The sequence below is a fragment of the Aquila chrysaetos genome, chromosome 14 (genome assembly GCF_900496995.4).
Source record: "Aquila chrysaetos chrysaetos chromosome 14, bAquChr1.4, whole genome shotgun sequence".
Lineage (NCBI taxonomy): Eukaryota > Metazoa > Chordata > Aves > Accipitriformes > Accipitridae > Aquila > Aquila chrysaetos.
This window is the reverse complement of record NC_044017.1, coordinates 32,858,102-32,880,907: the sequence shown is the minus strand read 5'-3', so window position 1 is coordinate 32,880,907 and position 22,806 is coordinate 32,858,102. Positions and strand designations below refer to the sequence as shown.

At 46.3% G+C, this 22,806-nt stretch overlaps 1 protein-coding gene across 1 annotated transcript; it reads left to right on the top strand.

Annotated features, from left to right (window-relative positions):
- Positions 1-14,035: 14,035 nt before the first annotated feature.
- DLEU7 (deleted in lymphocytic leukemia 7) lies at positions 14,036-22,578 on the top strand. Its single transcript, XM_030036413.1, has 2 exons — positions 14,036-14,482; positions 22,372-22,578. Exons 1-2 carry the CDS (start codon positions 14,036-14,038, stop codon positions 22,576-22,578), a joined length of 654 nt encoding a protein of 217 aa, XP_029892273.1.
- The last annotated feature ends 228 nt before the right edge of the window (positions 22,579-22,806 follow it).

The window sequence follows — 22,806 nt, the reverse complement described above, 5'->3', positions numbered from 1 at the left end:
TTTGAAGCTTCATGTATGTGGTTTTTCATGCCCAGAAACATAAGCTGAGATCTGTTTTGTTACAGATGTCTTTAAAATGGCTCAAATTGTAGACCCAGTCCCTCCTCTGGCATGAATCCCCACAGATGCTTATGCAAGCATGTCTGCTTCTATAAACTGTGGATCTGGCCCTGGCGTTTTAAAAGATGTTTTAATTGTGCAGCAATTAGAATATCTGTCCTCTCTGGGGAGATCCTAAATCCCTGGGTTTTATATGTTTTCAACACCTGCAGATTCTTTGTTATCCATGCCCCGGTACAAGGGGAGAGGGCTCAGCGGCTATGGTCAGAAGGCAGTATTTGCAATAGGGAGATTCTAGTGATTTTAATTTAGTTAAGAAAAAAAACCTGACTAAAATATGATTATAATTTGCTTGGCGATGACAGTGACAACGGGTTAGAGGAAAAGGACTCTGGTGACCTTCAAGACTTATGGTTGTGGAGGGCATTCACAAGGCTGTGTGCTTTTCTCCCAGGAGGATATAGCCCCACATAAGGGACCTGCGGCCCCACAGAGTCTTCCCCAGCCATGACCCAGCACGCATGACATACTGGGCAGTACCAGTGCACTAGCCGTGAGGAAACCAGTTGTTAAAGAGCAGCAAAATGTGTTTTGGTTAGCACTATTCAAATTTTCTAAGTATGACTGCTACAAAAATGGCTGTCAGCTACTTCAGGAGTTTGTCACGCAAAGCGGGTAAGAAGTTCAATCTTTATTTTGTGTCAGTGTCCCGAATGAACTGTCTTTCTGCCATTACATAGGGGATCCATAGGGGAATATGTTAGGAATCTGCATTGCCTGCCCATGGTGCCTCAACTCCCCTAGAGAATAATTTAATCTCTGTTCTGCCCTTATTCACACACTGCCATTCAGGCTTTCCCTGAGCACTCCGTCAATGGAGAGTAAGTGCAGCGCAGGATTTGGTCCTTTCACTTCAATTTTTACGGTCTGTTCTTATATAAACACATTTCAAAGAGTTTTACAAAAGCTGCATAATTCAAGACAGCTTTTGGCATGCTGATAAGAACTGAAAAGAGAGCAGAAAAGATCCTTTCACTCTGATTTCAAAACGAAGGAGTAAAAAGTGTCCCAGGCATCTGAGATGGCAAGGTCCAGAAAAGACTTCTTAGCAGCCTCCTATCTACATAAACAGTGAGACAAATGAGCGGTATGAAATGCTGTGAAAAGCCACGGTAACTCCGGCCTGTACTTTTCAGGGTCTCAGAGGCTGAAAAAACCCCACCACTTTTTAAACCTGGAGCTTGTTGGGAATTTTTGTCTTGGGCTGACCTTCCAGACAAGAAAAGGTACTCTCTCCAAAACCAACACTGGAAAACACAGGTTTTGTAAAAAGAGAAGACATTTTCTGTTTGGGAAATTCTAATTAAATATTTCATTTGAGGTTATTTATTTAGCCAGTTAAGAGTTATTTAAACTTATTTGGAAAATTTAATTACAAGTCACTGTAGAGAAAACAGTGAGGAGTCCAGGTCGTTGCTGAAACGTAACCATGCCATGTTGTCTGAGATGTGCTGCTGTATCTCACCTGGTTTCCAGCTGCTGCCCCAGACAGGCACTGGGCTGCCGTAGCCCCGTGTCTCGTCTGTCAGCCCCGTGTGGATGTCTGTGGATACTTTACAGCACCCCATCCTCCTTGGAGGCTGCAGCTGACCCAGGCCATTTCTTCCTTGCCACCTTTTTGAGGCGCAGAACTGAAACTCATTCACCAATGTATGTTCTGGGGAAGGCAAAGGTGAAGTCAGAGAAATCTGGCATCCATCTGGCTGTTCTGTCTGGTTTCCCATTTACCTGCTGAGCTAACTGCCTGGTCTGGATTGGGAGCCCTGCGTAGCTAGCTCTAACTCTGCCATGAGAATGACCTACAGAATTAGCTTTACATATATTTCACAAGCTCTGGATGGAAAATTCAGAGCAAAAGCAGACAGATACCTGGACGGAGTCCCAGATCTTTGAGAGGGGGAAGGGGGGAAGATTTCTGCAATTTTTTTCTACTTGGGAAGAGATAGACTTGGTATTGTATCCAGTGGACATGTCTTTTTTTACAAATGTTCTTGCATTAAGTAAGTATAACCATCCATAATATAAACTCTAAATAACGCATCACATGGTATGAATCTATAGGTAGGTAAAATTAGAAATGGTTCAAATGAAGTCTGCCAGAACCTAAAGTTTCTTTTTTTTTTTTTTTTTTTTCCTGTAATGGAAAGTAGAAAATTACACCCCTGGACTTTTTACTTCTTCCAACTAACTTGCAGTGTGACCATGGGGCATTCAGGTGAGTGAAGATACAGAGGATTCATTGTAGAAGGTCCAATAGCCCATTACAACTTCAAACATGTGTGAATGAAGCCCTACACAGGAAAATTAACCGCTTCCTCCAACTATTTAAGAAAATGATAACATCTTGCCTATATGAACAGGACAAAAACATGCATATGTGTTTTACAGCCCTGTTACTACATCTAGTAGAACCTGATTCTTTTTGGGCACATTGCCTTAATAGAATCATAGAACAACAATGAGACATTGTGTTTTGTCTAAATTTCCACACTAAGGAACTTGGTGCTCTTTGGTCAGGGACATACCTTAACTGTGGCAGTTTAGTTGAGTTACATTTTTTTAAATGCTTACCTGCCCCAAACATATTACACTAAATTAACAGAGCAGCAAAAAGAAAATTAAATTTGGGTTAATTTTCATGTTATAGTAATGGGATGTTAATTTACAATGACATTAGAAAGTAAATCACCTACAGCAAGCACCAGAAAGTTGTCAGTAATTGAGATTTTTTTTTTTCCATTTCAAGGACTATATTGTGAGGTACTTTGAGGGTCAGATATAACTCTGATCTGGGTGGGGGCCAGTAAAGTAGCTACACAAATACTCCCATGTCACACTGCTCCTCTGGCCAGTGTTAACGACAGCAGGACAGCCGTATCATCTTCACCCTTCCTTGAAAGCACATGCCTGACTTCTGCCATCAAACAGATCAACACTCTTGGGTTTTGGTTTTTTTTAATTCACATTCTTCAATTTGTCTGTAGAAATTGCATATTTGATTGTCACACATTTGATTGAAAAACACTGTGTGAAAACAGGTAATGCTAGATTTGGGGAAGGGTTTGCATGCACTTCCATGGATTGAGGCCCAGTCCTGCAAACTGCAGGCTTTTACTTAAGAAGCCACATTGAACTTAACAGCAGTCCATGACAATGTTTGCAAGATAAGACCATGCACTGCACAAGCTCCTCTTTCTAGAGAAATTAGCTTTGTATTTATGGCCTTTGCAAAAAAAGCTGTAGTCTTCATTTTTACTTTTGGAAGAAAAAACAAAAACAAAACCTGAACTTCAGTATTTCCAGGAAATCTCCAAGGAAACTCCCGTCTAAGTTATGCAAACCATCAAGTTTATGGCTATGGATGTTAAAGTCAGTTGCTATCTAATTGTATTCATGCTTCAGCTTGAGCTGTGCGAGAGGGACTGAGCCATATTTTAATGGGATTAAAAATATAGTATGCCCCGTGTAGAGACCCTGGTCCTCTCCCAGGACTAGATGACAGAGGGATTTGGATGGAAGTGAACAGGCTGTCATCACTTCTTTCTATACTGAAAAACTAACTGCAAATGTAAGACTTTTCTCCCAAGCTGACCCTATTTTTGCCTCGCATCCTCATCCCGGATTCTTCCGGCCATTTGTGAAAGATACAGCCTTCCTTCTTCTCTGATTACGCAATGGTGAGTTCTGGGACTCTCTTTTCTGGAGCTTCCCCATCGTGGGCTGGTTGACCTCCACAGCCCCATCGCCCCAGTCGCCAGCATCGCCCCAGCTGTAGGGTCTGCCATACGCTCCCAGCAGTGACACCAGCCACAGCTCCGAGAAAACCTGGGGTTCACCTGAAAAGCGCCCGAGGCTAAGGGAAGTCAGCGCATCATCTGAAAGGGGGAATAGACATCACCTTTTCCAGTTTCTGTCAATCTGGACCCCGGCACAAGGTCTAACTGGATTAATAGTGCCCATTCAGCAGGCACCACCTGGCTTTCGTCTACACTGCGTGGGACAAGCCTCCTCCTGAGCAAACTGCATCCGTACCCCTCGGCTCAAGGTCTCCTGCAGACCTCGTGTGGTACGCCTTGCCCTCAGGTGTCATCATTATTCTGTGTAACCTTTTCATTTCAAAGTCTCTAAAAGAGTGCCGGCCAAGGCTGCAGCCCACCAGAGTTATGATTTTACAGAAAGACTGTGAGGTCCATTATTTCACACCCTGGATCGTGTGACATAAAAACATATGGGGGAGTTTGAGGATGAAAAGCCTGCTGGTATAGCATTAGGGAATGGTATAAGATGGAGAGAAGCAAAGCTGGCACAAGCTTGACTAAAACTATGCTTGGGCACTGTCTTGGACAGAGCTATTTGGAGAGATCCGAAACAGAGCCAGGGAGAAAATAAACCAGTAAATAGTGTGGGTAATAGAGGGTGCAGTACTGGAGCTCACTCCTGGTCCTCCTTTCCTTAGCACCACAGAAATACCCAGCGATGGCATCGCACAGCTTGTGTCTGCTGCCTGCACTTAACATCTGCAGGCAAGGACAGTCTGCCTATAAGTCACACTGCGCCAAATGTTCCACATCACTACTAAATTTAAGCCATGCTGCTTGTACACAGGCATGAAGAGAGCTTATGCTGCCTGCTGAGTGTCCCGTGCTGCCCTCCCAGCTCAGAGCAGCTCTTCAGGAGCAGGAGTGGAGTGGGACACAGTAATTTAGCATCTCCCTCTGCCTGAAACTGCGATTGCAAGTAGGGGTGGTTAGTTATCCACAGGATCCCACCGGTCCATGTTGCCCAGGGCCAGAAGTTCAGGTTTGCACCCACCTTCTTGCTGCTAAGGCTCCCGCTTTCCCCAGGGCGCGTCGGCTGCGAGTCCGGACCCCCCTTTCTGGCAAGAGGGCTCGGCAGCAAGTGTGACACAACCCACACCTACTTGGCTGAGCACCCGATTAGCTGCTGGTGGTTTTGGTTTTCACCTCTGCTGCGGGCAGCGCTAGGGTCAGAGGGATGGGCACGACAGGATTCAGGGGCTTACTGTGTATATATACGGAGTTATAATCTTCCTTGAACCCATTTCTGTGGGTTCAAGCAAACACAGCGTTTGGGCACTCGCTGCCAATGGCATCACTTTTCTACTGCCTCCCTGTTCTTTCACACATCTTTATGAAAAGACCGAATGAAATGAATTATATTCCAGTTTTATTAAGTTACTTTGTTTGATGTTAGTATATGCCTCAGGACTGCCAGCATATGTCCCGTTTCTGGGTATTTTTAAGCTGGAGCGGACAAGGCCCTATAAAATAAACGTGGGAAACCATCACAGTTGGCAGAAAAGATGTCTTCCTGTGAAAAACGGTGACACTGAGTGCTATCAAAACCAGCCTAAAACTACCTTCAAAAGGGCCAGGATTTTACCTCAATGGTTTGAAGAAACCTTTCCCATTTAAATGTTCTCTGACTCTGTAAATGAGCAATGTTATTCATCTTAGGTCTGTCACATAAAGAAAAAAAATGTACATATGAGTTTAATCCCTTCGTTGGTTTATAACCTTAGAACTCGGGCAGGAGAGTCACAAATCCATGTAGACATCCCTGAGTGCTGACTTTTGCATTTGGATTTCTGATTTAGTTGAAAAATATATAAAAAACTTGCGTAGCCAGACAGCTCCCTATTGGCTACACATCTGTACGGGCTCAAGAGCATCGTATATTTCTGCAAAGATCTGGAATAAATTGTGCTCCACGAATTGGCCCCTCGTATGCTTGTTTCGAACAGCAGACTTGGATGAACTCATGTATCGTGGGATCTTCAACGGCAAAACAATACCTCTTTGGTCAAATCTAGCGGGAGCTGCCATCATAAATGTGGAAGATGTGTAGATGCAGAAATAAATAATTTAGGGGAGATGGAAATGTACTTACAGATCAATATTAGTGACTGCAAGCTACATTCAGCTTCTCAGGCATCAGTTTTGCATTTTGAAAACTCCATAATGACTCTGAAGGAAAGTAGTTTCTATGGTTGGGATTCACCCACCTGACCTCGGCCATCTAGACAAGAGGAACCTGGTCTGAGCCATCCACCTAGAAACATCATTTATAGGGAGCTGTGTGGCAGTTTGACGATGGAATATGTCACCTTGTGAGGTTGCTTCCTTTTCTGTTCACAAAAGGGAAAATATACGGGACTCCATTTACAGTGGTAGACTTAAGTTTTATCCAGCTAAAATTAGGTATCTACCGCTAAATGTGTACTCAGTAGACCCCTTACAATACTGACAGCAGATTTATTAGTGGTTTTGTTTATACAGTTCATCCACACCTCGCTCCGAAGGCCTGACTCAGCCTCTTTCATTAGATGAAAAATGTGTCTCGCCCATCTTATTCACCTGATCCGACCTTGGTTCTTTAACAGTAGGATATCTGTACGCCACTTTTCTCCCGTGAATGCAAACAGCTCTCTGTTTGCAATCACTAACTCTTAACCAACAGCCAGTCTCTCGTTCAGCTGAGCGTTCACCCATCTAAACTGCTCACATGTTGCCATGCAGATTTCAAATGTAAAAGTTTGGTTTTCTTTCACGACTGGGATTCCGCGAGAGCGGGTATAAACCACGCACAGATTTATGAATGCTGCTGTTCACCCAGCCTCATTTTTGGCTCTGCTTCAACCTCTTTCTCTTCCTGTTTTCCCAAGAACGTTCCCCCTTCGGAAGCCAGCTTCGTAAATGCTAAGTTCAGAATTATCCAGAGACTCCCTCCCACCGCCCTGGCCAGCTCACGCCCTCGCTAGGAGCCTTGCAGGTCTGTCCCAGCCAAGCCAGGTTCCTTCCCAGGCCCCTCGGGTCAGAGCCGGTTCCTCCTCCTGCCACCCGACAGCCTGTCCGCAGGCAGTACGAGCTCAAGTCCCTCAGCGCTTTTGAGCTCGATTTCCTCTCCCTGAACTCCTTGCTGAATTTAGGTGACCCGTAACGTTTCCCAGAAGGTCCAATTACGCGTCATTTACTCTTAGCACGTGAACCATCCTTCAGCACACCTGCGAAGTGAACTGTAGCTAGCACAGGTGAGCCTGAGCCTGTAGCAACTCCCTTCCGTGACAAGTAACGTGGATATGGACTTTCAGAAAAACGTAAACCATTCTCATATCCCCACTTCTCAAGACACAGGACTATATTTATTTGTGGTTTTTAATAAATAACTAACTAGTGCGGCTTACTCCTGGCTAATATTCATATTGCTACTGTTGGGTTAAGTGGTAGCAGTCTGATGAACATTGTAAATTGGCAAAAGTATTGCTAAGAAAAGTAATCCCTGATCTCCCATCACTTGTTCCTGCCTCACAGCATCCCTCCCTGTGTGAGCACAGCAGCCTGCATATCTGCAAAACGAGCTTCCCCGGGGAGGGAATCCATCTGAAGATTGGGGTTTTTTGCTGGGTAAGTTTAAACCCCGACCGGCTTCTCACTCCCGTTCTCTGCACAGCTATAAAGGAGGAGGTGATGCAGAAGCGGGAACACGAGGTGAGATTGGGAGAAGGTGGAACTGTGTCTTTCAGCACCAACGCCACTTTATACTGACTTTCAGTGTCCATTGAACTGCAGCTTTAATTAGTTAACCTGACGTTGCCCCTAAGGAAAATGCAAATTGCATCTCTTTCAGAGACCCAGAAAATTTAAAAAAATAATGTCGTTCTGTGGTGGAAACTGTTCCAAGAACAAAACTGTCACATCAGGTAATTACATTTTCTTCAGTTCCTGTCAGGTTTCACTCCCCAGATTTTATGTGGAGCTCTTAGTGGTTTCAGAATTTTTAAAAAAGAAGCTTGTGTGACTTATAAACTGTCAGAACGCAGTTAGTCGTTAAAAAAAGTGTATACAGCATCTGAAACGGTTAATGCAGAATGATAAAGCTGTGCTTCACTCATCCAGGAAAAATACCAGCCCTTTCTTTACTCCAACATCAACATGTTTACCACTGGGCTGGAGGGAAGACAACACCCTAGGTATACTCTTAAGAATAAAGTTATTTTGACCTGCAGGAATTTTCATTGCTTTTACTCTCACAAATACACTACAGATGTGGATATTAGGAGAAAGCATTTGAACAGCCATAAAACTGCTACTCATTTTATCATCTACTTGTAGTCTCTATATGATTACCCTGTCTTTAGCTGCAGCAGCGCATTAGTCAGCTGTGCTCAGCACTGACACATGGCAGATGAACCGCTCTCTGCGCTGCTCCTGTGGTGCTCTAAAGCTGATAAAACTCAGCAGCTGTTATTTTCACTGGCTTATGCAGCGCATAGTGGGTGTTCTGGTCACTTTATAAATATCACCTTTACACTTCCAAATGCTTATAAGCACATTTATTTCTAACAGAGTATCTCCACTTAGGTGCAACGTGTATTTAGCTGGTGTTACATAAAAAGGTCGGTTCTGAGGGCAAAACGTCTCCCCAGAATGACACGTACGAGAGCGAAAATATTTTTGTGTTTGTATCCTAGGAACGTACACCGAAATCCGGTGAAGTGCTCGCCGCAGGAGGAGCCACACAGGTGGAAGAGGCTGCAGCACCCGGCCGCTGCGCCTGGCCCTTGGCTGCAGAGCCCCGAGCCCAGCGCCGAGCCAGCAGAACCGGCCACGGGGGCTGGCTCCACCGCCGCGGTGCTAAGCCACCCACGCTAATTCAGTGTTCATCGTTCTGTCAGGGAACCGGGCTGACCCTTACGCTTTCAGGACAGGGGACGATCCCAGCTGGCCCTCTGTGGGGACACTAACCTGCAGCAGGAGGACGGGAAGAGGCTGGAAAGGAGCAGTAGGGGAAATATGATGATAGAGGTCTGCAAAATGCTGGCTGCCATGGGGAAGGACTGGCTGCTCGCTTGTCCCCTTCGGTACGAGACTGATGGGCTATAAGGGAGCTGGGTTGAAAACAAACGTAAGGAAGTGATTCTTCAGTCAGCAAGTAGGCACGGACTTTGCTGCCAAACGACACTGTGGCTGCACGGGTTTAAAGGGAGAATGGACAAGCCCTCGGAGAGGGATCCACTGTGGGTTACTGAACAAAAGAACCAACACAGGCACAAAAAAATGCCTCTGGCTGAGAATGGTCAGAGGCTCTGGAAACACTTTATAGCTTACTTGCCTGTTCCCATTCATCAACAGGCATCCCATTGCTGCCACCCTTTTCCTTTTCCCTGGGGGCGACCGTGAATGTGGTGCCCCATCGGCACAATTCAGGCAATTCACAATTGGGGTGAGCTGCCTGTTTTGGGGACAGCTGCGAGGGGAGCACACCCAAAATGCTGGGGATGAGCCTCATTCAGGGAAAACACTGGGGGTATCCCCTGCTACTTTTGGAGTCAGAATATGGGCTTGGGGTACTCTGATCTAAACCAGTACAGCTGTCCTTAGGTTCAACATCCAGCCGGAGCAATGAGCAATTACATGGCAGAAATCACATGCCTGTGCTCAAAACTATGCTCCTGAAAGCCTCTGCTTGTTATCCACAAGCATTTTACATGGGTCTCTGAAAGTTTCTTGAGCATCTGCAATTGCTCAGCACCTGGCTTATGCCTAAGCTCCATTAATATCCACCACGCAGGTATTTCTCTGCCTAAATACCCATGGGGCTCATCCCCATGGGCAGTTGCACAGCAGCAAAGCACCCCACAGCACCTCCATGCTGGGCAGCAGTAGCTTTCACCCTCTTTTGTATGATGATGGTAGCTACCAGGAGAGAACTAGTAGCTTTTTGGGTGGTTTTACAGCAGAGCTTAGACAAAGATGTAATCAGGACAAGTTCAATTTAGATCAACACATTCTGGGAACACATGTAGCATGTTTCCTGGACACGCGTTCTCTCCCGAGCCTGGGTGCTCCCTAAGGTCCTGCTCCACCAGAGCCATCCTGCCAGCACCGTAACGTGCAAACAGCAACAGCAGCAACCAACAGCGGTGCAGAACCCAACCATTCCTGCTAAATCCCACTATCACCAGCTGGGGACGAAGGCTTATGGACTCACTGCCACTCGAGCTTTTAAAAAATATTGATCAGGTTTGATTGGGCTTTGGAGCGAACCGCTGCAAGATCTCAGACTTCCCTCCCCCTCTCGCAGTCCCGACACTCGAGGGCAGCCAGAGCATCCCAAATCTGCGCCACCGCACGCTCCAGCTCTATGTCCGCAAGGCGTCATCGTCCCGATACCATCGGCGGGTGCCAACTCAAACAAGAAGCAGTCAGCACGGTGCAGATGGGGGAAACGGGCTTCTCCCCCACGCCGATGGAGACGGAGCGGCGCGTGGCACCGGCCCCGCAGCCCCCCCTTACCCCAGAGGCACCAAGCTGGGACGGCAGACGGCTGCAGGTGCAGAAGAGACACAGAGCTCGAGTCTCCCCACAGATTTCCTATGTTCCTTCCAAAGTCACAATATTTTAATTGATATTTCTTGTGAGAATTCAACAGGTGCAACATAAATCCCACGGATTGTGCTGAATCCCACGAAACCTTGACTTTCCTTTTGGAAGGAGGAGGGGGGGAAGAGGAGTTTTCTTGCTCTTTGGGTTTTTAGCCTTGAGCTACATGAGACAGAAAAAATGCTGTATTTGCTCAAAGTGCTGCCAGATTAAAATAAGCAGCTATTCATCTTATTTTTCTGAAAGGATGGTTAACTCATTGAGAAAAACTCATTGACCGTAAAAATACATTCAAGTATAGCAGAAGTACAGTAGGGACAAACTTGCCTTTTCCTTATACATCCTGGAGTGGGGAGCAAAAGCTCCTACATCCATTTCTGCCCCTTCAGACACACTCGGCAAAGCAGGTGGGACAGCAACAGTGTCAGGAAGAGAACCTCTGGATTTATGGATGCACACAAGAACCCTGTTAAAAACGGTTAACAGACCCATTCGGCCATGGTTTTAGTTATGAGGTGAGAGGTACTAGCGGTAACGAAGGTAGATGTCGCAGCATATGGTTTCTTTAGCATTAAGTCGTGATATATCTCCTCTTGGTTTACTCTCTACTTGACCGATGACTCAGTATCTTCAGGGCTCCACATGGTACATAGATAAACAATGAGCAGATAGGGAGGCAGATGTTGGAAATAAAGACAGACTTCCACCTGTAATATTTGCAATTGTCCATGTATAATATTTCTCTAAGAAAATTCCTGATAAGGGTTTGTTAGAGGGTTTGGAGGTTTTTATGTTTTTGCAGAAAAAAGGGTTTTATAAAATGTTAATCCACCCCAAAACTTCAGACCACCTAAGAAGACCAAATCTCTAGCACTTAGAAAGTGAGCAAGCTGATAAACTGCAAATCTGTGTGTTCTTCTCCACACTCCTGTACCCACTTCTTTCCTCTTTTACCTCATTTGCAGTTTGATTTGAGTGCCTGGCACAGGTCCTGCGCTGATGCCAGGCTAGTCTGACAGTCCCCTATAGGAAGGAACAGAGGTCTGTCTGCTGACAGACATCTATCAACTGATGGATGAGGTTTACACCTTTAGGAAAAAGGCTTTTTTCTTTTAAAATCAATACTAATGATCAGCACCACAGCAGCAACAATAAAACTGCTGGTAGCAGTAATATAATGCTAACATTGATAATAGTAACAAAGAACTTTACTGAGAACTTACTGAAGATCTTTAAAACCTATAATACTAATTTCACTTAGCACAGTGAGACATGTCATTTTTAAAGCAGAAATAACAAACTACGTAGAGGGGACAATCCTTCCATTCTTTCCATTATAGGTACCAAAGGGGAAGAAATGGCCCCTTATTTTCCCACAGAAAATCTGAGATTTTTCACTGAGGATGAAAAGTTGAAATCTCAAAAATTTTTGTAAATTAAAATCTAAGCCAACCCAAAACACAAAATATGGATCAACACAAGCAAAACACTTATCTTACTCCTCCTTGGTGCCTTTTGTCTATACCTTGGTTTAAAAGCAGACTGAAAAAAATTGCATTAAAAAAACCCCGCTTTAAAATATATGCTTACGTGTTTAAATGCATTATTCTGACTTTCTAAACATTTTTTCCTGATTTTTAAACAAAAACTGATGAAAATGGATGTTCTCCAACAGACAGTGCATGTTCATGAGTCCAGAATTTTTGACAAAAAGGTAATTTGGGGGAAATTCCTGCTTAATTCTAAGTCTCCTTTGCCCTCTTCTAAAAGCCCAAGGAACTCTAATACCTGGCTCTTTTACTGTACAGGTCCCAAAACGCATCACCATGGGAGTCAGCATCGTTATCCTCATTTCCCACAGTGGAAGCCTGAGGGACTTACCCCAGGACAAGCAGCAGACCAGCCATGGACCCCAAACGAGAACTCCCCCCCCCAGCTCGGCGCTCTTTGGTCTTTGCTGCGTGACCAAAAACCGGGTCTCTGAACCGACAGTTTGTCTCCAGTTTATCGCGGAGGGGATGGATACGCCTGCTTTCGGAAGGGATGGTGACAGCACAGCCCTGCTCTGAGGGGCGGGAGACAGACCAGCACTTCTCCGGAGGGAACCGCTGTGAGATGTTCTGCCGAGGGACCGAGGCGATGTAGGGGGGGGGTCCAAAGAGGGAGGCACCAGGCACGACCGTCCTCAATTCCCCCTAAGAAAGCAGATTTTTCTACATTGTTAAAGAATACAAAGCCGAGAGAATGCCACCTCAAGTTTAACTAGGGAGCAAGTGGAAAGTTTAGATAAAAGTCTTTCAAGGAAAAATAATGAGCAGAATTACAGTAGAAACAGTTGCTATATGGATAAGGCGAAATATTTGACAAGGAAAACATCTCTGAGAAGAAAGCACAAGGCTAGAGCTATTATAGCCTCTGAGGCCTTTTCCCTCAGACTTCTTATTTTATACCATATTTCTAAAACACAACACCCACAACTGTTTTTCTTCATCTATCAAAGCATAAAATTGCCAGTCCTTTGACCTAACTTAAATGAAGGAAGTAGCAATGTTAGGTTTAATTAAAAACAGCAAATATTTGTACAGCTGTCCCTGGTTTCACAGCACAGAAATAGGTTTAGCATCAAATCTTACAGTTTTAAATCCTCTGGGAACCATATACAAAAACATATAGGATCCTTCTTGCTCACTTGCCAAAGCCAGAAATGCCTTTTTTTGGAGTTATTTCAGGTGGGGCTCATTCAGCCTTCCCGTTTCCAACCCACTGTTTTCCTACTTGAGATTTTTTTTTTCTTTTTTCCGTGCTCCAAACACGGTACTGTCAGCTTGACAGGTTTGGATGCGTTTGATGCATTTTGGGGTTGTGAATAATAATAATAATAATAATAGTAATAAAACTGAGGGTAGGCTGAGAAGTTTTGACTTAGCAGCGGCCGTAGCTTTTGGGTGGAAACCCTGACGGCTGGACCCGCCTGGGCATTTCCAGGGGTGTCTGCCCCTCGGTGTGGGTGTCACTGGGAGGCACCCGCTGCGGGATGCAGGAGCATCGACCAGATCCGCGCCGAGCATCCCTGAAAACGGGAGGGCTTCGGAATGGAAGGGTTCGCTCCTGGCCCTCGCTCTCCTTTTAAATTACACATTGAAACACGTTGTAAAATCCTTCAGCGCCGAGCTTTATAACGCAGCCTCTGGAGGGCTGACTCCACGAGCATCCCACCCCCTCGAACGGGCCAGCCTCGGCAAGCCCACCCCCGGCGGGGACCACGGGAGGATTTACACCGCCTGGTGCGAAAGGCTCGGCGGTCCCGAGCTCCGCACCCACCCACCCGTCCCTCCCGGTGACCCCCGGGTCTCGACCCGCCGATGCCAGCCCCGGGGTGGGCTGGAGAGGCGGGTGGGCGGGTGGCCACCCGCCGCGGGGCCGGAGATAAGAGGGGAGAGGGAGGGAAGGGGCCAAATCGGGTTTTAAAAGCTGCACCCGGGTCCGGGGCGGGAAGGGAGGTGGGAAGGCTGATGGCCGGTCCGGCCGCCCTGCTCGCGTCCATCGGGCACCAGGCAGGGGCTCTCCGCGCCCTCCGGGCTGCCGCAGCCCCCCGTCCTCCCCGCAGCCCCCCGCAGCCTTCCCACACCAAAACCTCCGGCACCGGCAGGTCTGGCCCAGTTTGGCGCGGCCCGGGAGAGCAGACGGAGGTGCGCGAGCCTGGTGGGGCTCAGGAGCCGGAGGGAGGGAGAGAAGCCGCGGGGAAAAGCCGTAAGGGGGGAGAAGGGAGCGGAGACCTGTCTCCTCCCAGCCCAGGGGGGCCCAGGCCAGAGAGGCTGGCGAGGCGCGGGACCCTTCGAGAGGCGGCTCTGCGCAGCAAGATGTCCCGACTAGTAGAAGCGACTTCCCGGCTTGTACAAGTGGAAGAGACTCTCCTGCTCCCTCTGCTACAGCAGCGTCCTCTTCCTCTCCACCCAAAAGTGAGTAAGAGAGAGACAGAGGTACACTTATCTCTGGCTCTTGGCAGAAGGGCGGTGGACTGCACCCATAACTGCACGTGCTGGGTCTTGCCATGAGCACTGGAAGAGTTTCATTTACATTAATTTCCAGTCAAGTAATTTAAGCCTACAGCCTGCAAAACAGAAGGCTACTGACGGTTCAGTGTAGCTGCATCACAGGGGTTCAGGGGATAAAAACACTTTTTGGCAGAATGAAGGTTTACTGACATGCTGAGGAGCCTGGAAAGATTATTTAGGGCTTTTTCAGAAGCCAGCTTTGTATGTGTAAATTTCTGTAAATGCACATAAAGTCTTAAATTATAAAGCTATTCCCCAGTTCTAAAAGAGCCAAAAAAGAACACCAGATGCAGAGATGACTGGTACCCTGCAAGTGAAACATGACTGACCCACAGAGCCCGTGGCTGCTCCAGATTGACGCACTGTATATCTAACATAGGAGACCCAATGAACATATACCTGAAAAAATCCTCAATTTTCCTGTAAATACAATGGTTATCCCGGGAAGAAGTCTGAGAAAAAGCCTAGGTAGGGGCTTGCAATTCATGGGCCGTTCTTATCCAATTTTTAGGACCAAAGGTGCATGCCACAGAAACCCCATTAGTAGTAGACACCAGTTGCTGGGCCAGCTGAGCTAAAACTAGAATCTGCTCTTTTATGCCAACCTTCCCAGCACAGACCAGCACAATGTGGGAAGCTGGGGGATACTGAAGCCAGCAAAGATGTAACCACTTAAATTCTCATCTGGTGGATGAATATTTGTGAACAAATTTTTGCTATGACTTCTGGTTTCTCAGTATCTTGGTGATGAATTTGAGATATTGCAAGATACCGTTTTCACGTGTGCTAGATCAATGTACTGAGTCCAGCTGGCTTTGTGATTGTTCACAATTTGCTAAAAATCGAATCCAAGCTATCTCAAGTCAAGATACTCATAAACTCAGTCACCAAGAATCAGAAGCAACCTTTGAACATCCGGGTCCAAATATTTTCAGTCTCCAGGAATATCCATCTAAGAGTCCACTAGGAATAAATACACCTAGAGATGGAAGGAGCGATACTGGAAGCTATGCATGACATAAAAAGAGTGTGTTAAAAATCAAAAGAAAATGTTAGACATTATTCTTCAAAAATGAGAGTACAGTGACAGGTTGGACTTCTGCAATACCAATTTTCCAGTAAGACTTCTTCATTGCTCGTAATTTAAAATAAACAAGGCTAATGACATTTGGGTTTTTTTACAAACAAATGCTAGCTTGATGAAATACAGCCACTTCAATGAAGGTTTTATTTTATTCCTCTGCTTTCCCAGAACTACTTTAATATCTACTTGTATGAAAGCATGTGTTTAGATACCACTGGGAATACAGTGTACTTTGGATTCTGATTTTCCTATTCTACTTGAAGCTAAGTTAGGTCCTTTTTCCACTGAAAACCCATTATCATGACCCGCTGAGCTCTGGGACTTTCTCCCCCTTCCCTTCTACAATGAGGTTACATAAATTCTGCACTCGCTTTCCTCAGAACCTGCGTCACGGATAACCGACCCCTTTAATTGCGAGTAGTTTCACTGCTGCAGATTTGATTTTGAAGTAAATTGGATTCCAAGGGATCCATTTATATTACAACCTGTTCATAAATTCAGATGAACAAGCCCTTAAAAATAAGCTCTAAGCCAATGAGTTGGCCAAAGTCCCTTCAAAATGGCAACCCTTGGTAACATGTTCCTTCCACTCACTGTTTTTGAAGGAAAGCTCTGGCTTTATGTCTCAGAGACACTCACTCATGCTAGTAGTCAGTATTTGATACTTCTCATTTATTGCTATGGTTATGCCTCTCTCAGTTCTTTCCTGACAATCCTGACTTTCCTGTTTTCCATTTGGTTTGGGGTTGTTCCTTGTTTTCCTTTTATTGGATTATGTTCTCTGTATTGGTTTATCAGCAGAACTGGTCCAAAAAATCACTCTATAAAACGGTCCCAAAACAGATACGCATAGGCTTGAAGAAAAAATAGATTCAAGGGTTGGAAGGGCAACACTGAAATAGCTCATCCCCTGTCGGTGCTGGGAACAACGCTTTCTGCTGCACCCCAGTGCCCGTTAGACAATGCTAGTCCCCAGCAATTGAAAGGTGGGTGTTAATTTCCGATGAAAAGCGACACCCTCACAAGAATTTGAAGCAAATCCTTTGCTAGCGACAGCGAGCGCATTGCTGCTGATTTTGGCTGTGGCGCGGCTGCAAAGAGACTGCTGGGCCAAAGGGTCTGCGTGAAGATGGGGAAGGGCAAGGGGCGTCTTTCCCCCCGTCCCCGACCCAGGCTCCCACGTCGCCCCGCTGCCCAGCCAGCTGTTTACTGGCATCGCACCCACAAGCAAACTCCTCATGCCTTCTGCCTCCAGTAAGACACCCTGTAATAATGTCCGCATTTTCCCTCTCCCGTAATTACACACTGCCAAGGTGAACAGAACGGCCTTTTTTTTTTTTTTTTTTTTTTTTTTTGACAGAGATTCTGTATTTTAAGCAGTGATGTGAGTGCATTTGAAAAGGAAAAATACAAGGCATAAAAGCTTCCCGAAATAGCAGCGTGCGGCTTGCCCTGGCCGTGCTCAGGTGCAGCTACGCATTACTCCAGCTTTTTGATAACATCCTGTCTCCTGCGCCGAAGTTACCGAGGGGTCGCGAGGACGGTACTAAATCAGAAATGTGTAGCGGATTGGACTGGGCCAGTCTCGACAGCAGCCAGCGGCGAATGGAATATAAATCACGCTAAGAAGTTAAAATAGCCATCCCGTTCGCAAAACAGTCATGGTATTTTCTTTAAGGGGGGAAAGAAAATAGTGTCCTTAAAAGGCGCCAGATTGGCAGGGCGGGATAATAATAAAAAAACTTCTGACTGTGCAAGTTTCTCCTGCCCTGGTGCTACGATGCCGCTGCGCTGCCCGGCGCGGAGGAAGGCGGTCGGGGCGGCAGGCTCGGCGCTCCTCGCCAAAAGGAGCAGCCTCAGCAAGACCTGCACGTCCGCCCGTAGCCCCCTCGCCCCGCATCTCCCGTCGGGGCGAAACGCGGCAGTTGCTGTGAAATCAGCCCGGTGGCACTTGATTTGTACCGAGAGCGAGTCGCATCGCGGGAAGGCAAGTGGTGGCACGAAGGCAGCCTGGCCAGGCTCGCCGCAGGCAGGCGAGGGGATGGTGCCGGCTGCAGGCTTTGTGCTCCTGCTATATTGAGACCCGTCCCTGGGGAACGAAACAGAAACCCCAAGTTCATCGCAGCCAAACGACAGCACAGCTTTGGGCACTGCTGACTTTGGCCACAGGGGAACCGAAGACCTGGAGATGTCCCGCTCCTCAGGAGAAGAGCAGCGAGGGCTGGTGCAGCCAGGCTCGGCACAGCGTTACCCCAGGGCTCTTCACCCTGGGGGATTTGCACGTTTTGGGGGAGGAATATGGAACGGGTGTCTGTGGCTAGATGGCATTTCTAATGGTAGTTAATAAGCTTGTTTCCTGGTTGCTGATTTCCTGACACAAATCAGAGATTGGTTCTCAGCACCGAAGTGACTCATTCTTCCTTATGCGAGAGATCTGAAGACTGATTCATAAATAATGGCTTAGGGGTGACGGAAACGAAATAAATTGCTTTCATTAGAATTCGCATAAAACAGCAGCAGAGTCCCTGCTCGCCACCACGGATTGAACAAATGTGCCAGCATGCACGTTTTTCATTTTGCAGCCACTGATATTATGGAGTTGTTCCTGGACCTAATAGCTTTGAATGTTCATTTTTTAAAGTAATTAATATGAAGAGTGATCCTGGAAAAAATTGCCTCACCCTCCATAAAGTTATTTGCAAGCTGTAGGCATCAATACTCGTTTGTGTGGATATTTTTTAAATACTGACAAATGGTCAATTTGAAGTTCTTCAAGTGAGGAATTGCCTCCAAGATCTTTCTGGAAGCTCAGAGGAAATACGCTTAGGCGGTTCCATTTTATTAATATGATAGTGCTGCACTCCGCATGCACCTGCACCTGCTGTGTTAGAAAGAGGCTTTGCAACAGCAAACCGCAGAATGAACTACACTAGGGGCTTGGGGGATTTTTCTTTCCACAGGAATAGTAACTTTACAAGAAATTATTAACAACTCCGCCATTCTCGGTGGTATATGTCCTAGGAGATATCTTGCAAATGCAACTGTTTTAGAAAACAGCAGGTGAGAGATGGATGCAGACTTGAGGTGGGGTTTATCTGCCCCACAGCGGTTTCCCGAAGACTGAGCTGCTCAAGCCGTGTTCCCTTTAGGGTCATCAGAGAGAAGGAGGCACTCCAGATTCAGTCCATCCTACAACAGCCACCTAAAATGGGTCAGATAAACCGTTCCTGTTGCTCCCCACTGACCATACACAGAGCCTCTGGGAAAAAACTCCGGCTTAGACTTTCATGCGCCCAAGGAATGCCACAGGAATCGCTTTCTAAAATAACTATTTTATTCCTCCAGAAGTTGAGCTATCCTGAGAATTTATACTGGAAAAATATAAAATAGGTCAGTGGGGGTGGAGGCGCCGAGTTCCCGGGAATGGGCATCAGGAGCTCTGGCACTCCAGCCCTGACTCCTGGGTTTTGGCCCGCCGATGCTGGAGAGCATCCGGCACCTGGGCCAGGGCACCGCCGCTGCCGCTCTGCCTCCAGTGGAAATTTTGTCTACCAGGGCGCATGGGGATTAAGAAAAAATGTTGAGGGTTGGCAGCTGGCTGGGGTCTAAAATTTGAGCTAAAAAGGCAGCTGTCTGTAAGAGCCAGCTGTAGGAATCTGTTTGATGGGTCAGGTTGGCATCTCTGAGTAAACTAAAAGACGGAAGAAAGCAGTTTGCATCTTCTCTAAGGAAGTCTGTGTAAAAGCGGCCTCTTCATAAACGCAAAGCAACTTGGTGGCTACTACCAATTTTATCTTAAGGTTCAAAATTAAAAGCTGGGCCACCAGAAACACCCTGAAACTTCAGCATACCACTGAGTGACAACTGCATGAAACAGACCCAGGGCAGTGGAAAATTTCAAGCCATAAATTAGAGAGCCTTGAAAATAGTAGGCCATGCTGTTTTCATTCTGGGGGAGGTTCTTTATGAACTCATCTCTCTAAATGTATGGATCTTGACAAATGAAAGCTGCAGGGATGATCTGCTCCCGTCCTGCAATTGAAAACACTTAAAATCAAATCACTGCAAATATTCCTGTTACCTTCTCTTAAATGGCAAAGTACCGCAGGAGCCCTTGCTCTCTATCAGTTCAACTCACAAGGGCCCTATTTCCTGAGTTAAAAAAGAAAGAATTTTTAGTCTGAAACTTTTTCTTTTCCTTCAGTTAGTTACTGCCCACTTTTACTGAAAAGAGAGAGATAAGTCAAGTTTTTATTCTCTGTCATGTATCCTAAAGCTCCCATGTGCTGGACACCTGCAAAAGCTGGCAAAGCTAACTTGTTTACTTAGTGCAATTTATTTGACCTTTTAATATATTTGAGTAAGGATTTTATACCTAAGGCAACTTTACAGAACAGATTTGAAAGGTGACCTTCAAAGGAAACATCAAAACCTTTCTGAAAAAGGAAACTTTGGAAATATATGTGAAAAAGGCTGCTTTTCAGCTAACCTCCTGACTCAGGACTCCCTGGCTTTTTGGCACAGGGGCGTACCAGAGCAATGAGTTCACCGTGCCCACAGCAGACCCACGACCGCTATCGTACAACACCTAAGGGCCCGAGAATGGTGTTGGATGGCTAGTTTTGGTATTTCCATAGTGAATGCCTTCTATTTGCTGTGTAGGACAGTCATTCAGCACTGGTTTTGATGTTAACCTGCATTTTAATCCTTCAACTGCAAATCCTTTTTGCTGTTACCATTATGAAGCTGGGATTGTCCAGGTGAAATGGAGTTTTTAAAACTGGTTTCTTTGTTGTTTTTAATAACAAAGGTAAAACCCACAATAAGTCTGAACCTTCATGCTTATAAGAATAACATTAAAACTCAATTTCCTCTCAGCTAAAAGCACAGGCTGCTACTAACTAAAAGAGTAAATACATCAAGTGAAGGAGGTGAGAGGTGCCAAAATCTGGTGTGCACCACATGCTACAGGAGAAGGTTCCCCCATCCCCTGCAGCTTGTCCTGGAGCTTTCATTGCGCGTGAGACCTCACGAAGGCATAGGCTGTGACTGAGACCTTGCTTGCGCATAAATTTGAGGACAACAGAAGCTGATCCTGCTGCCAGAAGATGATGTCTTGTCTTCTTCACCTCCAAATACTCATTCCCAGCACTCAGATGCTCCTCTCTTTGTGCTGACACAGCCCTTTCTTAGAGCAAACCAGGCTGGGGAACCATTGCAAGTTAAAGCTCAGCTTCTACCAGCTGCTCCTACCCCTCTTTTAGGGAGAGATAGGAGCAGATGGGGGTAGAAGGGAATGTTTTCCTTTAGTAGTTGTGTAAAAGTGCGTAGTAGATGTGCATTCCTTTACAGGTCTCACAAACCTAAGCTGGCCCAGCTCAACGGTAGGCAGAAGGTTGCCCCTGCTGTAGGCAAGGTCCTCCAGCCAGCAGCGCTACCGGTCCTTAGGGGAAAACTGGCTCCACTTAGCTTTTTTCTAAACACAGGGGTTTCCACGAGCTGCAACATAAGATGTTGGTTTGGCTGGGTTAAGGAATGCGTTGGCCCCGTGCAGAGCATCTCCCTCGCAGAGGCAGGTGTTGGAGCAGCACTTCTCCTGCTGCGGGCCATGCCGCACCTGAGGGACTGGGAAGTCTTCATCATTTGTCACAGCGTGCAGCCGTGTCCTAGTTTCAGCTGGGATAGAGTTAACTGTCTTCCTAGTAGGTGGTACGGTGCTATGTTTTGAGTTCAGTATGAGAAGAATGTTGATAACACCGATGTTTTCAGTTGCTGCTAGTAGTGTTTAGACTAATGTCAAGGATTTTTCAGCTTCTCATGCCCAGCCAGCGAGAAAGCTGGAGGGGCACAAGAAGCTGGCACAGGACACAGCCAGGGCAGCTGACCCAAAGTGGCCAACAGGGTATTCCATACCATGGGACGTCCCATCCAGTATAGGAACTGGGGAGTGGGGGCGGGGAATCGCTGCTCGGGGACTAGCTGGGTGCCGGTCGGTGGGTGGTGAGCAATTGCACTGCGCATCATTTGTACATTCCAATCCTTTCATTATTGCTGTTGTCATTTTATTAGTGTTATCATTATCATTATTCATTTCTTCTTTTCTGTTCTATTAAACTGTTCTTATCTCAACCCGTGGGTTTTGCTTCTTTTTCCCGATTTTCTCCCCCATCCCACTGGGTGGGGGGGAGTGAGTGAGCAGCTGCGTGGTGCTTAGTTGCTGGCTGGGGTTAAACCACGACAAGCCGGCAGAGCTGTCGAGGTCACCTGCCTCACTGCTGATCCCAGTCACGTCACAGACGAGGGATGCTGCGGGGAAGTGATGCTTCGTCGAGGGTTGCTGTCACAAAGTCCCCTCTGGAGCCACTGGGAGCTCTCCAGAGGCATCTGGATGTAACATTTCCCTGAGGTCCTGTCAGGGTAGGGGGAGTTGAATTGCCTGAGGACAGCTACAAAAGGTCTGTCTGGTAGAAACAGAATTAAAAAACAATACATTGCTGATGTCTGGGGAAGAAAGTGCCCCTTAAAAGTGAGTAGGTGAAACTGCTACCCAAGGCTTCCTGCCAAGACAGCTTGCAGCAGTATTTAATGGTTACACTACATGTATCTCAGAACTGAAGATGTTTTCCACTAAATCAGAGATGAACATTCATGATTAGGAAGTTTCCACCTAGCAAATTTTCACTCACTTTTTTTTTGCTTTTGCTTTTAGGATAGCATTGAGTTTAGAAACATCTGTAGTCACATGGCTTTACAAAGAGAGGGGCAACAATTTGAGAGAGACTTACATGAAGCCCACCAGTGTTTGAAGACCATCATTGAGAAACTCATTTGTTCATTGGCAGTTTTCCCCTCAGATTCGTATATCCCGGTCCGATCTGCTCTGAGACAAATCCTGCAAAATCTCCTGGCAGTGTGAAACAGCAGGCTGCTTGGCCGAGGAACAAGTAAGGCCTATGAGCTGTAATGGTCCTATAAAAATAACAGGTAACTTGAAAGGTGAATCCTGAAGATTTTACTGTAGCAAGAGTTCCTGCTGACTTTACATCAGTGAAGACATCCCAGTGGAGATGGTGTTCCTGCAAAGCACTGAATAGCCTTCTCATATCACACTCATACCAAAGTCATGTTAATGGGAGCTGGGAAC

Coding starts and splice junctions, on each gene's coding strand:
- DLEU7 (XM_030036413.1), top strand. CDS start 14,036: ATGGCCGGTCCGGCCGCCCTGCTCGCGTCCATCGGGCACCAGGCAGGG. Junction 14,483..22,371: donor CTCTTCCTCTCCACCCAAAA/GTGAGTAAGAGA, acceptor TTTTGCTTTTAG/GATAGCATTGAGTTTAGAAA.